At 38.8% G+C, this 15,438-nt stretch overlaps 1 protein-coding gene across 1 annotated transcript in view; it reads right to left on the bottom strand.

The window, feature by feature from the left end:
* gabrb4 (gamma-aminobutyric acid type A receptor subunit beta4) overlaps positions 1-15,438 on the bottom strand; it is a 105,772-nt gene that overhangs the window by 55,193 nt on the left and 35,141 nt on the right. The window contains exon 3 of the mRNA XM_079847022.1: positions 15,322-15,389. Within this exon, the coding sequence (XP_079703148.1) occupies positions 15,322-15,389 (68 nt within the window). The remainder of the gene's footprint in view (positions 1-15,321; positions 15,390-15,438) is intronic.

Genomic DNA, 15,438 nt, shown 5'->3' with positions numbered 1-15,438 from the left:
ATTAACTTCCGTCGCAACGAACATTAGTTATTAACTTAGGGGCCGCTAACACGACACCATTTTAAACAGAAAACACTTAAGTTCTTTCTGCGCAAACTTAAAAAAATGCGAACCCGTGAGAATGCTGATGGTGTGCACGTGTATTACGAGTTCAGTCTATGGGTATGCATGTTTGAATATATGTGAGCAGGCGTGTAGTCCTTCCCTACAAACCAACCCTCAACAAACTACTTGTCTGGCCTTAAAATTTATAATACAGAATTTTTATCGCTTCCGCGTAGCCACGCGAACCAGAAGTGTAACGGTCATCAGCTGGAGTGCCCTTGAGAGCCACCTGAGGGCACTCCACATCAGACTATCATTATTCACTCACATCTACATTTCCCATAATTCACTGCCCGGACTCATCATCACTGATTATGAGGATTACGAAGTCTTCTGTTATAAACTGCATTTGGATCCTCAACCTTTGTGTCTCGGACCAGTTCATAACAGAAGACGTCGCATGGAATGATGAGGTGAACCATGCTTATATGGGGTGAACTAAACAATATAATGAGACACAGGTGAATGTGATAATCAGGGATGATGAGTCCAGGAATTGAATTATGGGAAATGTAGTTGTGAGTGAATAGGGCACTCCAGCTGATGACCGTTACAGGAAGTAAGTAATCAGCAATATTGAAAAATGTATACAATGTTTAATAGGAGAGCCAATGCAGTGTTAACAGAACAGGGCTAAGATGGTCATACTTCCTGGTTCTGGTAAGAACTCGAGCTGCTGCGTTTTGGACCAGCTGTAATTTGTTTATTAAGCGTGCAGGGAAACCACCCATAAGAGCATTACAATAATCTAGCCTTGATGTCATGAACGCATTAACTAATTGTTCCGCATTTGTCAATGAGAGCATATGATGTAATTTAGATATATTTTTAAGATGGAAAAATGCGGTTTTACAGATACTAGACACGTGACTTTCAAATGAAAGATTGGTATCAAAGAGAGCACCCCCAGGTTCCTAACCGACGACGAAGACTTGACAGAGCAGCCATCAAGTGTTAGACAGTATTCTAGGTTATTATGTGAGGAAGTTTTTTGTCCAATAATTAGAATCTCTGTTTTTTCAGAATTAAGTAGTAGGAAATTACTAGTCATCCAATTTTTTATATCAGCTATGCATTCCATTAATTTTGTGAATTGGTAAGTTTCGTCAGGGCGTGAAGAAATATAGAGCTGAGTATCATCAGCATAACAGTGAAAACTAATTCCATGCTTCCTAATGATATCTCCCAAGGGTAGCATGTACAGAGTGAAAAGCAACGGCCCTAGTACTAAGCCTTGTGCTACGCCATACTGAACTTTTGATCGATAAGACATTTCTTCATTTACTGCTACAAACTGATAACGGTCAGATAAGTATGATTTAAACCATGCTAATGCAATTCCACTAATGGCAACATAATTTTCGAGTCTATTTAAAAGAATGTTGTGGTCAATAGTATCAAATTCAGCACTAAGATCGAGTAACACTAATAGTGAGATACAACCACGATCAGATGATAAATCATTTGTAACTCTAATGAGAGCAGTCTCAGTACTATGGTACGGTTTAAATCCTGACTGAAAATCCTCGAAGATATCATTTCTTTCTAAAAAGAAACATAGTTGTGATGATACCGCCTTTTCTAGTACTGTATCTTTGACAGAAAAGGTAGATTCGAGATTGGCCTGTAATTGACTAATTCTGTAGGATCAACTTTAATCATAGCCAGCTTAGAAGTTTTTGGTACGTATCCTAATGACAAAGATGAATTAATGATATTAACCCTCTGGGGTCTGGGGTGTTTTTGGGGTCCTTGAGATGTTCTGACATGCCCTGACATTTGTGCTTTTTTCAGTTGCTTATAAACATATTAATGGCAAAGGTGTAAATTCACTCTATATAGCACAAACAGGACTTCCATAGTATGTGAGCCACATGTATGTACATGTTTTCATTTTTGAGAGAATAATGTTTATGCATGGTTATCGAAAAAACTAAAAATTAAAGTTTCTGAAATAAGGCCACAAAACACATACTAAATATGTGGCAATAAGACTTTTGACTAATGGATGTCATCGCCTAGAGTTTTTTCTTCAAAATGATATGAAAATCATCCTGCCTAATCATTCACATAAAACGATACATTGATTTTAGTTTTGTGAAACACTTTTAGTCTGGAAAGCCAATATGCGGATGGGGCGTAAACGCTCCAACAGCATCATGCATATTTAGTAGTTCACACCTGGTGAGACTACGTCCCTGCATACTTAATGAGCCATTCATTCAGGTGTGTCACCTATAGCTAACTTAAATATACAAGCTTCATAAAAATGATCATTCTAGGAGAAAATTTCAGATGGCATTTAGAGGCTTTTGCATCTGAACTCTTCATATATACACACACACATATATATATGCATGCACATACATACTTTATAATCTTTTCAAAACTAGTCAACGTCTTTCAAAACTAAAGTATACATTTTATCATATGTATTTCAAAGTAAAGGATTTATTAGTTAGTTGATGACTTTATTTTTGACAAAACACATACAGTATATATTCCTCATCTCAGTATAGCAATAGAGTTTGCTAAAAGCTGTTCATTCAATACAACAGTATTTGAAAATCGATCATATTTTGTAAAATTACATTTATATTTGCATTTATGTCAAAACCTAGACACTTTTAAACATCAAAAGGACATTTATTAATATGTATTCGTGTCAAAATGACAAATAAACAGATTTTCCTATTCAATTTTGCATGGAAACGCTTCCAAGACGCTTGCGTGTCGCGTGAAAAATAGGCGTCGGTTCTATTTCTAGAATGCACGCGTTTTCCACGCGGCTCGTGCCGCGCCTGAGACGCGCGTCTCACACAGGCAGTGTGCAAACTCTAAACTGTTAACATGGGAGCCGAAATAAAAACGGACACGCCACGCAGCTGAGACGCTTACGCCACGCATCCAGTGTTTCACCGGCCTTATCCAGCTGATGTGGGCGTTTCACATGTTTGTATGGATCGCCTCACATTTGCGTTTGAATAGCGCGCGGTCTCCGTAGGCGGAGTCACATTAAAACTTAATTAGCTGAGATGAGAACGACTGACATCTCTCTCTTTACATACATATTATATAAACTGTGAATATTTGTTTTTTATAAAAATTACTTCATTTAAAAGAAGATAATTCAAGCTTCATGCCTGTGTGTCTGTATGCCTGTTTGACTGAGTATTCGCTGAGTTACAGTTCATTTTCGGACGCGTTTCAGAATTGACTTCACTGACGGAGAGTAGGCAGAACTCGCATCATGTTTATTTTTCTTTATTTCGCGAAAAGCACAACACTTTGTTTTTATTATGAGCATACACAAAAAAAATACACACCAAACAGGATCGATTGATGTATAACACAAGCATATAAGATAAAAATTTATTTATTTATTTATTTAATTTTTTTGCACTCATACGGAAAAAAACAAGCCTATCGCGCCGGCGCGATAGCCGACCCCAGGGGGTTAAGAAGAGGTTATATGACCTCTGGAAGCATCTCTTTCAGTAGCTTAGTCGGTATAGGGTCTAACATACATGTTGTCGATTTAGATGATTTAACGAGTTTAGCGAATTCTTCCTCTTCTATAGCAATGAATGAATCAGATTTTTCCTTAGGGAGACTACAATGCACTGCCTGATGCGATACTGTAGTAGACAGTTGCATGGTTATAATTTTCTCCCTGATATTATTAATCTTATAAGTGAAGAAGTTCATAAAGTCATTACTGCTGTGCTGCTAAGAAACTTCTGGGCTTGAAGCTTTGTTTTTTGTTAGTTTAGCCACTGTTTCAAATAAATACCTAGGGTTTTGTTTATTTTCTACTAATAGGGTTGAAAAATAAGCAGATCTAGCTTCTTTTAAGGCCTCTCTGTATGCAATCGTGCTCTCTTTCCATGAAATGTGAAATAACTCTAGTTTTGTTTTCTTCCAGTTGCGCTTCATTTTTCTGGCTGCTCTCTTAAGGGCTCGAGTGTGCTCGTTGTACCACAGCATTGGACTATTTTCTTTAATCTTCTTTAAGTGCAACGGAGGAACTGTGTCTAAAGTGCTGGAAAAGAGAGAGTTAAAAGTTTCTGTCGCAACATCAAGTTCTTCTAAGCTATCCGGGATGCTGAGATGATGAAACTGATCAGGAAGATTATTAATAAAGCAATCTTTAGTGGCAGAAGTGATATGTCTAACATATTTGTAACACGGAGTCGGCTTTGCAGCCTTGGCTAAATTTAAGTGAAGTTTACATGAGACTAGATAATGATCTGAGATGTCATCGCTCTGCTGCAGAATTTCAATGGCATCAACATTGATTCCGTGTGATAATATTAGATCTAGAGTATGATTACGACAATGAGTATGTCCTGACACGTGTTGTCTAACTCCAATAGAGTTAAAAATGTCTTTAAATGCCAATCCCAATGCATCTTTTTCGTCATCTACATGTATATTAAAATCACCAACAATTAGGCCTTTATCTGCAGCCAGTACTAACTCTGATAGAAAGTCAGCAAATTCTTTGATAAAGTCTGTATGGTGCCCTGGTGGCCTGTATACAGTAGCCAGCACAAATCTCAAATGTAATTTATCATTTACACTATATATTGCTACACTAAGCACCAACACTTCAAAATAATAATTTTTTAAACTAGACTTCTTAGTAATTCTGAAAATATTACTATAAATTACAGCAACACCTGCCCCTTTGCCTTTCAGACGAGGTTCATTTACATAACAGTAATCTTGCGGGGTGGACTAATTTAAGCTCGTGTGCGAGGTAAAAGTGCCCAAGCAGACCATCTACAGGACAAGCCGGATTCCACCATATCTTTATGTACACAATAATAATCTTTTACAGAACACACCTCGTTTTAAGACCAGCACACCCATGGGCGCACAAATGGGCGCAAATGCATTTGCTATTTAAACAACGTGGCGCAGGATGTGAAAATGATAACTGCGTTGGACTGAAACTAGCAAAAAACACTTGCGTCGCGCTTTGCGCTGCATTGCGTCGGGTGTAAGATAAGGCCCTTATAAAAAGGGACATTTCTTTTTTTTTTTCTTCTTTTTTTTTGTTGAGTTAAGCATTTGAGTTTTTTTGTACAAATGTAGACACAAAGTAAGAGATTCATTAAGCAATGTAGACATCTTCATTGATTATTTTGTACTTTGTGAAATCCCAATGAATTGAGATGAGTGACAGCTTTTTAGTAATTACAATGGGAGCACTCTTTGGCCTGAAGTGAAAAATAAAATTATATATATATATATGTATATGTATATATATAATTTTATTTTTCACAATTTTTCACAATTTTATATATATAATTTTATTTTTCACAATTTTCATAATTTTATATATACACACACATATATATATATGTCAGGGTTGATGCAGGCAGGATGCTGAGACGAGGTTTAAGTAATTCAAAAACAAAGTATTTATTTATTAGAACTGAAATGGTTTCAGATTACAAAATCAAAAGACAAAACTCCAGGAAATCAAACATTAACCATACAAAGACAACCATAATCTGACGACGACAGACCAAGACTGAGTAAAACACTGGGGTATATATACACAGGCAAACAGGATGATTAACAAAGACACAGCTGACACAAATGAACTAATTGAACAGACCGGGGAAAACAGGACTAAACCAAAATCACAAAAGACAGGGGAAAACGGATCACAGAAACTGAAAACATAGAAACAGATTCATAAAACAGAACTCAAAAACCTCAAAACGTCACAGTACCTCCCCCCTCCCCAAAGGCGCGTCCTCGCGCCGTATAAAACATCCAAAAGGGTGGGAGGGTGGGCATCCTAGACTCCAGGACGATCCAGACGGATGCAGGTTGGTCAGGAGACCAGGGCGGAACATGCTGTGGTCGTGGCCATGATGGAGCAGGCTGTGGACGTGGCCATGGTGGAGCAGGCTGTGGACGTGGCCATGGTGGAGATGACCCTTCAGGTGGCCATGGTGGAGATGACCTTTCGGGTGGCCATGGTGGAGATGACCCTTCGGGTGGCCATGGTGGAGATGACCCTTCGGGTGGCCATGGTGGAGATGACCCTTCAGGTGGCCATGGTGGAGATGACCTTTCGGGTGGCCATGGTGGAGATGACCCTTCAGGTGGCCATGGTGGAGATGACCCTTCAGGCGGCCATGGTGGAGCTATTTTTTCAGGTGGCCATGGTGGTATTGGGAACCGCGTCAGAGAACCCTCCGCTGTTCCCCTAGCAGGTATGCGCCCCCCCAAAATTTTAATGGGGAAATTGACAGGTTCTGGCTCTTGCTCTGGAACAGACACCACCAGCTCAGGTTCAGGAACAGACACCACCGGCTCGGGCTCAGGAACAGACACCACCGGCTCAGACTCAGGAACAGACACCACCGGCTCGGGCTCAGGAACAGACATCACCATCTCAGTCTCAGGAACAGACACCACCGGCTCAGACTCAGGAACAGACATCACTGGTTCGGGCTCAGGAACAGATACCACCGGCTCAGACACAGGAACAAACATCACTGGCTCAGATTCAGGAACAGATACCACCGGCTCGGGCTCAGGAACAGACGCCACCGGCTCGGGCTCAGGAACAGACGCCACCGGCTCAGGCTCAGGAACAGACGCCACCGGCTCAGGCTCAGGCACAGGAACAGACGCCACCGGCTCAGGCTCAGGCTCAGGAACAAACGCCACCGGCTCAGGCTCAGGAACAGACGCCACCGGCTCAGGCTCAGGAACAGACGCCACCGGCTCAGGCTCAGGAACAGACGCCACCGGTTTAGGCTCTGGAACTGGCACCACCGACTCAGGCACTGGAACTGGCACCACCGGCTCAGGCTCAGGAACAGACGCCACCGGCTCAGGAACAGACGCCAAAGGCTCAGGCTCAGGAACAGACGTCACCGGCTCAGGCTCAGGAACAGATACCACCGGCTCGGGCTCAGGAACAGACGCCACCGGCTCAGGCTCAGGAACAGACGCCACCTGCTCAGGCTCAGGAACAGACGCCACCTGCTCAGGCTCAGGAACAAACGCCACCGGCTCAGGCTCAGGAACAAACGCCACCGGCTCAGGCTCAGGAACAGACGCCACCGGTTTAGGCTCTGGAACTGGCACCACCGACTCAGGCACTGGAACTGGCACCACCGGCTCAGGCTCAGGAACAGACGCCAAAGGCTCAGGAACAGACGCCACCGGCTCAGGCTCAGGAACAGACGTCACCGGCTCAGGCTCAGGAACAGATGCCACCGGCTCAGGCTCAGGTTCGGCTGGGCTGATGAGAGGATCAGTAGATCTGGTGGTATGTGGAAAAAACTTGCGTGCTCTCCGAACGGATACCCAAGGTGGGTCAAACATTTTAGACCCAAGATCAGCACTATTAGAAATAAGTTTGTGCTCTGGGCCAGGTGATCTTTTTAAAATGTGCTGGGCTCGGAACAGGCTTCGGAACAAGACTTGGAACTGGCACCAACGGCTCAGGCACTGGAACTGGCACTGGAACTGAATCGGTTGGGTTGGCTGGATGTGAGGCGTACTGGGGGGTAAAACTTTCCCAGCAGATGGCAACAGCTTCCCTCCAGCTCAACCCCGAGAAATCGGGGAGTGGACGAGGATCGACGCTTACAGCACCGATCATATATGCTGTGATAATGGTTTCATCACATACATTCCAGTCTTTAGCCATATCACTGAACTTCACCGTATACTCCAGCAGGTCGTGGCTCTCCTTAATTATCCCTGTGAGTTGATCCCAGCACATTTTCTTTTTTGTTGTGGTCTGTCGTTCTGTCAGGGTTGATGCAGGCAGGATGCTGAGACGAGGTTTAAGTAATTCAAAAACAAAGTATTTATTTATTAGAACTGAAATGGTTTCAGATTACAAAATCAAAAGACAAAACTCCAGGAAATCAAACATTAACCATACAAAGACAACCATAATCTGACGACGACAGACCAAGACTGAGTAAAACACTGGGGTATATATACACAGGCAAACAGGATGATTAACAAGACACAGCTGACACAAATGAACTAATTAAACAGACCGGGGAAAACAGGACTAAACCAAAATCACAAAAGACAGGGGAAAACGGATCACAGAAACTGAAAACATAGAAACAGATTCATAAAACAGAACTCAAAAACCTCAAAACGTCACAATATGTATATATATATGTATATTAGTGGTGGGCCGTTATCGGTGCGTTAACGCGAGACTCTTATCGCGCGATAAAAAAAATATCGCCGTTAATCTATTCTCCAAGTTGGGTTGGGAGCTGGCTCAAGCTACACAAGCTATGATGACGCAATCTACCCGCGGCCGCGAGGAACACCCGGCCGCAACGCATCATATTCGTCGTCATCTTAAGTAAACACGGCTGAAAGTGAAAGCTGGTGAAAAAGATCGGTGCAACATCCATTATTTGGACTTGGTTCGGATTTAAGCCGTCCGACGTAGACTGTGTGGTGTAACTAGGGTGACCACCCGTCCCGCGTAGCGCGTGCGCGCACAGCGTTTGAAGCCCAATTCATGCGTCCCGCAAATTGAGACCGTGTCACGCATAATCTATGCTTGCTCAAAAAAAAGTTGGTCGCTCTATATCCTCGAGCCCCAAGCAGACAAACGAACATTACTTGACATTTCAGCACGCTATTGTTGCCACACCCACCCCTCAGTTGAACTGCTGACTAGGTTGTTGTCAACTTTTTCGTTGTTGTCATGACAGCGCACACACGCGCATACCAGACACACTGGGAAGGAAGGAACTTTTAGATGCGCGCTTTCCAATTCGAAAAATTCGAGAAAGAGACTGAGAGGCACCGTCATCATCAATTAAAAAGAGAAGGTGTGGGTACAAGAAAGACTGGGAAAATTAATATTTGTGTCTGAAAGGTGTTGAGGGGGATACCGAGAGGGCTTTTTGTGACCTTTGCAAAACGTCCTTCTCAATCGGACATCGGAGGGGAATACGATGTCAATCGTATTTTTTTTAAATACTTTTTTTTTTTTTTACTGTTCCTGTGGTGTTGAGCAACTACAATTCCTGTTAATCCTATAATTTTATATTATAATTTATTTAAAGTGAATTAATTGTAATGAAAAATAAATAAAATTAAATAGTAAATCTTAAGTGGAAGTACATCTGTCAATTCATTGAATGTTCAAAATATTATGAATCTTTATTTAGAAAAAAAATACACATTGGTTGGCCTATTCATGAGCATACATCAGCAATTACTCATGTTTAGGGGAATAGGGCATTATTACCATGTACGGTGGTATGTGCTAGAAATGGGTAAACCACTATCAGTGAGTCTGCCCGTGGGGTGGGGGCACCTCCGCGCCAGGCAGTGTCCCACATTGTCCCTCAGAAACATACCCCTTGTCCCCCCTTGGGCTTATTAGCAGGTGGTCACCCTAGGTGTAACAGTTCGGTAAGTTAACACACGATCCAGTGTGATCCGTTCTACCACCTCAAATTCAAAACGAAACATATCACTGAATACCAGCGCGTATTATTCCCAATATATCTTAGTGAGTGGTGTAGCACATAATCTCTTTTTATTAAAAGCACCCAATTTTAAGAATCGTTGTTGTGTTTCTTTTTAACTGAAAAGACATCAGTTAGACAATATTCTAATTTTAAATTTGGGGTTTCATAAGCTCCAAGCCATAATAAACATTAGACCTACTCAAGTATCTGCAGCTAGTGTACTTAAATTTTATTTATCTGCAAAATTATGTTGTATACTTACAGTTTTGCACAATATATGTTCTCAAAACTACATACACCCTTTCAAAAAAAAAAAACAAAAAAAAAAAAAACATTTAGCAGTTGTTTAGCAGGGTCTGCAAGAGGCTGCATTGTATATCACAATATGGATTTTAGGCCATATCGCCCATCCCTAATTGATATCCTATAGTAGTTGATAATAACATAGGCCTACCTAATGTTGCTTACGGACGGTAACAGTAAAGTAGTAACCTTTTACAGTCTATGAGTAGAACAGCTTTCTCAAGCAGTTTGTGATGCATTTTGGAAACAGGGGATGAGCCCCTGGTCTAATGCGCCACCTGGCTTGAGAAACCCGTTCTCAAAGACTTCCTTTTATAGTCATTATTTGGGTAGCACACATATTCTGAATGCCTTCGGCAGAATTCAAATGAGCCATTTTAATCTAGATTAATCTAGATTAATTTCAAAATTAATCTAGATTAATCTAGATTAAAAAAAATTTAATCTATGCCCACCTCTAATATATATGTATATGTATATATATATATATATATGTATATATTATGGCAAGCCATTCAGGAAATAATTATATTTATAATATGAAGTCTGAATATATAGAATGAAAGTCTGAATATATAAAACGAATGTCTGAATATATATATAGAATGAAAGTCTGAATATATATAGAATGAAAGTCTGAATATATATAGAATGAAAGTCTGAATATATAGAATGAAAGTCTGAATATATATAGAATGAATGTCTGAATATATAGAATGAAAGTCTGAATATATAGAATGAAAGTCTGAATATATATAGAATGAAAGTCTGAATATATAGAATGAAAGTATGAATATATATAGAATGAAAGTCTGAATATATATATAGAATGAAAGACTGAATATATAGAATGAAAGTCTGAATATATATAGAATGAAAGTCTGAATATATATATATATATAGAGAATGAAAGTCTGAATATATAGAATGAAAGTATGAATATATATAGAATGAAAGTCTGAATATATAGAATGAAAGTCTGAATATATATAGAATGAAAGTCTGAATATATATATATATATATATATATATATATATAGAATGAAAGTCTGAATATATAGAATGCAAGTCTGAATATATATAGAATGAAAGTCTAAATGTATGTGAAAGTGTGAATATGTGAAAAGAAAGTGTACATTTGACAATTCTCACTGAATAATGTGTAGCTTGTTTTAGCCTTTTGAATTGTGATTCATTTAAAAATGTCATTCCCTGAAATTTTCCAATACTTTGGTGAGCTACAAGACTTTTTTGCAACAGTTGGTCATACTCCAAACAACATAAACAATTTAGAGTCTACATCACGTCATCTCGAGGATCATATTTCCATTCTTGCAACATTCTTAGCGCTTATGGGCAGTCATGTTCAACAAAATGTTGCTGAAAGAACATTATGCATCATTCTCGAAGGAATTTACGAATCTTATGAATTCACCGCATTCGCTCTTCCGCGATGAAATAGCGAATTCATTTCTTCATCAGTAGAACGAAGTGGAGTACGGTTGCCAGTATTTTGGCCCGTACACGCCTTCGCCAGGGTGTTAATTAGACGATCGTTACTTAAAATTGCTGCTACTAAATTTCGTGCGGACTCGCTCATTGTTCAAAATGTGTATAAAAAATAGTAGATGAATAACACAAGATGGCGCTGATAACATCAGATTTTCATTCCATATATTCAGACATTCGTTTTATATATTCAGACTTTCATTCTATATATATTCAGACTTTCATTCTATATATATATATTCAGACTTTCATTCTATATATATTCAGACTTTCATTCCATATATTCAGACATTCGTTTTATATATTCAGACTTTCATTTTATATATTCAGACATTCATTCTATATATATATTCAGACTTTCATTCTATATATATATATTCAGACTTTCATTCTATATATTCAGACATTCATTCTATATATATTCAGACTTTCATTTTATATATTCAGACATTCATTCTATATTTATTCAGACTTTCATTCTATATATTCAGACTTCCATTCTATATATTCAGACTTTCATTCTATATATTCAGACTTCATATTATAAATATAATTATTTCCTGAACGGCTTGCCATAATATGTATATATATATATATATATATATATATATATATATATATATATATATATATATATATATATATATATATGTATGTATATATATGTATATATATATATATATATATATATATATATATGCCCAAAATCACTCAAACACACATCACAGCATAATAACGAGTTCTAGGGACTTCCTAGGAACACTTGAATAAAGCATATATTTAACCAGTAGACAATTTTCAAATCCCTTTTGAACGTCTCATCAACCGTTTTTTTCTCAGAGGCAAAACTGGACAGTGAGAAATGTCAGAGCTGTAAAATGATCTCGCTTAATACTCTTCAAAGTACCCATTTGAAAGAACCGCTTAGTAACGACTTTTTCTGGGGGAAAAAATGTGAAATTGTTTCTGAAAAAACAAGGAGCTAATGTATTCTGAGCACAGTGTCTTCTGTTCACACATCTGCTAGAATGGGTTTATTTTAGTCAGGTGAAGACTGCTGCCTGTGATGACTGCATGCCTCAGGGGCCTCTAGGAACTTAAGTCCCCAGAAGTGCCATAAGTTCGGCCATCTAGTTTACACAGAAGGTCTTAAGGTTGCGAACCACACACAAGTCCACCCATAGAGTTGATGTGGCCTTGGGTTTCCCTCCTAATAATTGCTAAATTATGACAGAAAAATGCTATGTATGATGTATAATTTACTTTCCCATTAGTCACACTTACTATATCGTGAATTTCTCATTGCTGCTGGTCTCTTAAAGGGGACATCGGATGAACTTTTCACTTTTTTAAAACTTTTTTTTTGCATTTAGTTTGGTTTCTGGTTTGTCAGCCAGCTCAGAAAAGCTGAGAATAAAATATGCTGCCAGTTTGTTATGGGCTGTCTGAGTCTGAAACTGTGTCATCCAGCAAGCTGTTACAATTTGCATCCGGTTTTTACGTAGATAGTAGAGCAACTCTGATGGACTCTGCCGCATAGACCCCACCCTGAGCGAGTTGTACATTGTCCGCCATTTTCTCCAGGCCAGAGCAGCTGTAGCGACAAGAATGTCTTGTAAGCAACTCAGGTGTTTTGTTGTTGGATGTAAGAGTAACAGTCTTCGTGTACTCCCGACATCAGAGCCGTTGAAGACGCAGTGGATTAGTTTTATTTTTGAAGGTAATACAATATAGTTTACCAGTGTATTAAGCACCCCCTGAAAAGGCATAATGTCTTTATATGTTTTTACTGTTAGTTGTAACAAGTGTTTTTGAGTAATTCACTGTTTATGTTGATGATAATGAAAAGGAGAGAGAGAGTTTATGGATGAGACTTTAATGCGCACTTCTTCTACTGTGTTTTATTCAGCTCGTACGGTGATTTCTGGAGTGAAAACATTTGCTTCATCTTTTTTGTGATGTACAATAAAGTTCATAAAACTCATCAGTAAAGTTTTGGCCATCATTCGGACGGGGTCCACTACTCCAGGCTTGTACTAATAGTGGATAAAAGCGAGATGACAACACAAGTTAAACTAAACTATACAAGTTCAACTAAACTATACCTTTTCTATCTCCTGTTGCTCTGTTGGCATCATTGTCCGACTCCGGTTCGAACATATAAGGCTGAACAATACTACTGACAGTTTCAGTGTGTGAGATTGTCCTGTTTTGTTGTGGCATGAGCTTTTGCTTCTTGACAGGGGCTGGGAGCAGCAGCTCATTTGCATTTAAAGGCATACACACAAAAAAGTTGTGTTTTGTCTTACCCCCAAAAATAGGCAATTTCAACATGTTATAAAAAATATCTGTGGGGTATTTTGAGCTAAAACTTCTGGGGACATCAGAAACTTATTTTACATCTTGTAAAAAGTGATATAATAGGGCTCCTTTAAAAAAATAAAAATAAAATAAAAACATTCGGAAAGCAGCTGGCATTTTTTGCATCAGTGGCAGACTGTATAAAGTTCTGGTGGTAAATCCAAAGGGACAAATACTTCAACAGCACTTTGCTGAGCTGAGCTACAGTGGTAAACAGCTGTTGCTACACTGGAAAACATTTAAATCAGTGGTGTTTATGTACACATGGGCAACAAACAATCAAAACATAGACATGATTGCTTGTTCTGACAGAGGAACTGTTCACTGATGACATCGACCCTCCTTCAGATCGCTGGGTTTCCACACAATTAGGATGTTTTTATTTTTCATTGGTATTTTGGTGTGTTTAGTAATTCTGAATGGATCTAAACGGAGTGTTCTGTGGTCTTGTTTGGTATGGCAGGTTGACTTGTGCATATTTGTTTAGCTGTAGTAAGTGCAGAGCAGAGTGAGTACATTTGAGTTGTAAAGAATGTCTGCAGTGACATTTTTACGAAGTATGTTTGCAAAAAAGAAGGTTCTGTCTTAAATTAATTTAGGACTCGAACTCTGCTTAGGACCAAAAAGCAGTTGTTAAGACCAAGCAGGCAGTTTTTTTTTCTAGGTGTATTCTCAAGTTTCTCAATACGAAATCTAATCTAGGATCATATTTCCTGCTGTCAAATCATTATTATCCGACAGTAACCCGAGGGAAACGGTTCCAGGTCCAGCACTTCTTCTCTGGGGTACTTTATGGATTCAGGCCGCAGTCATTGAAGCCGAGGCACTAATAAAACCAAAGTCCCTGACTCTGCATGAAGAAATGATGAATGCAGTAAGTCTGCATGGGGACTCCACAGTAAGTATGTATAGGGAGTTGTCAGCAGAAATTTAGATGACTGCTCTTTAAGTAAACTGCTTTTTAAGGGCTCCAGGTTGGTGTTTAACTTGAGGTGATGGTCCAAAGCCAAAAGGTCTACTGGTGCTACATAATTGGTCATGACCGCAGTTATACATAATCATGCATACTGATCATTTCCTTACTGAACATCATGAAGACTCAATAGAACAGCTTTTAAACACAGTGTGTTTCTCAGGAACCAAAGCTAAACTGTTCATAATAGGCAAACTTAGGATGTTAAACGTGTTAATTAGTTATTCAAAAAATACTATATATACTAGAAATATACTTTATAAAAACAGGAAAATCCAAGAAACAAAGCAACATGTTTTTAGTTTTTCCAAACAATATACTAACTTAATTAGAGTACTAAATACTCTGTTTATTTAGTGCTTTACTTGTCAGCCCCAATAATTTTTTTAATTATCTTAATTTGGATGTTTTTCCTAATTAAACATTTCTTAAGAATTTAAGATAATTGATTGATTATCCATACTAATTAAAATATTATTGATCAATTCATGATGTTCAGCTTTTTGAGAGTCTAACAACAATCAGCAACATTAACATTAATAATAAAAGTAATGCCAAATTAGTGTTACTAACCATGTTGACTTCTGAAATGGAGTCAATACTGGCAATATTTATACTCATTCCCACGATGACCGGAGGACCTACAGAAAAGACAAAGAGAGAGAGAAAAAAGTTCAGTTAATTACAACA

This window comes from Squalius cephalus, assembly GCF_949319135.1.
Source record: "Squalius cephalus genome assembly, chromosome: 17".
NCBI classification, from domain to species: Eukaryota; Metazoa; Chordata; class Actinopteri; order Cypriniformes; family Leuciscidae; genus Squalius; species Squalius cephalus.
Note: the sequence above shows the minus strand (reverse complement) of the source record. Positions and strands in the feature narration are given on the sequence as shown.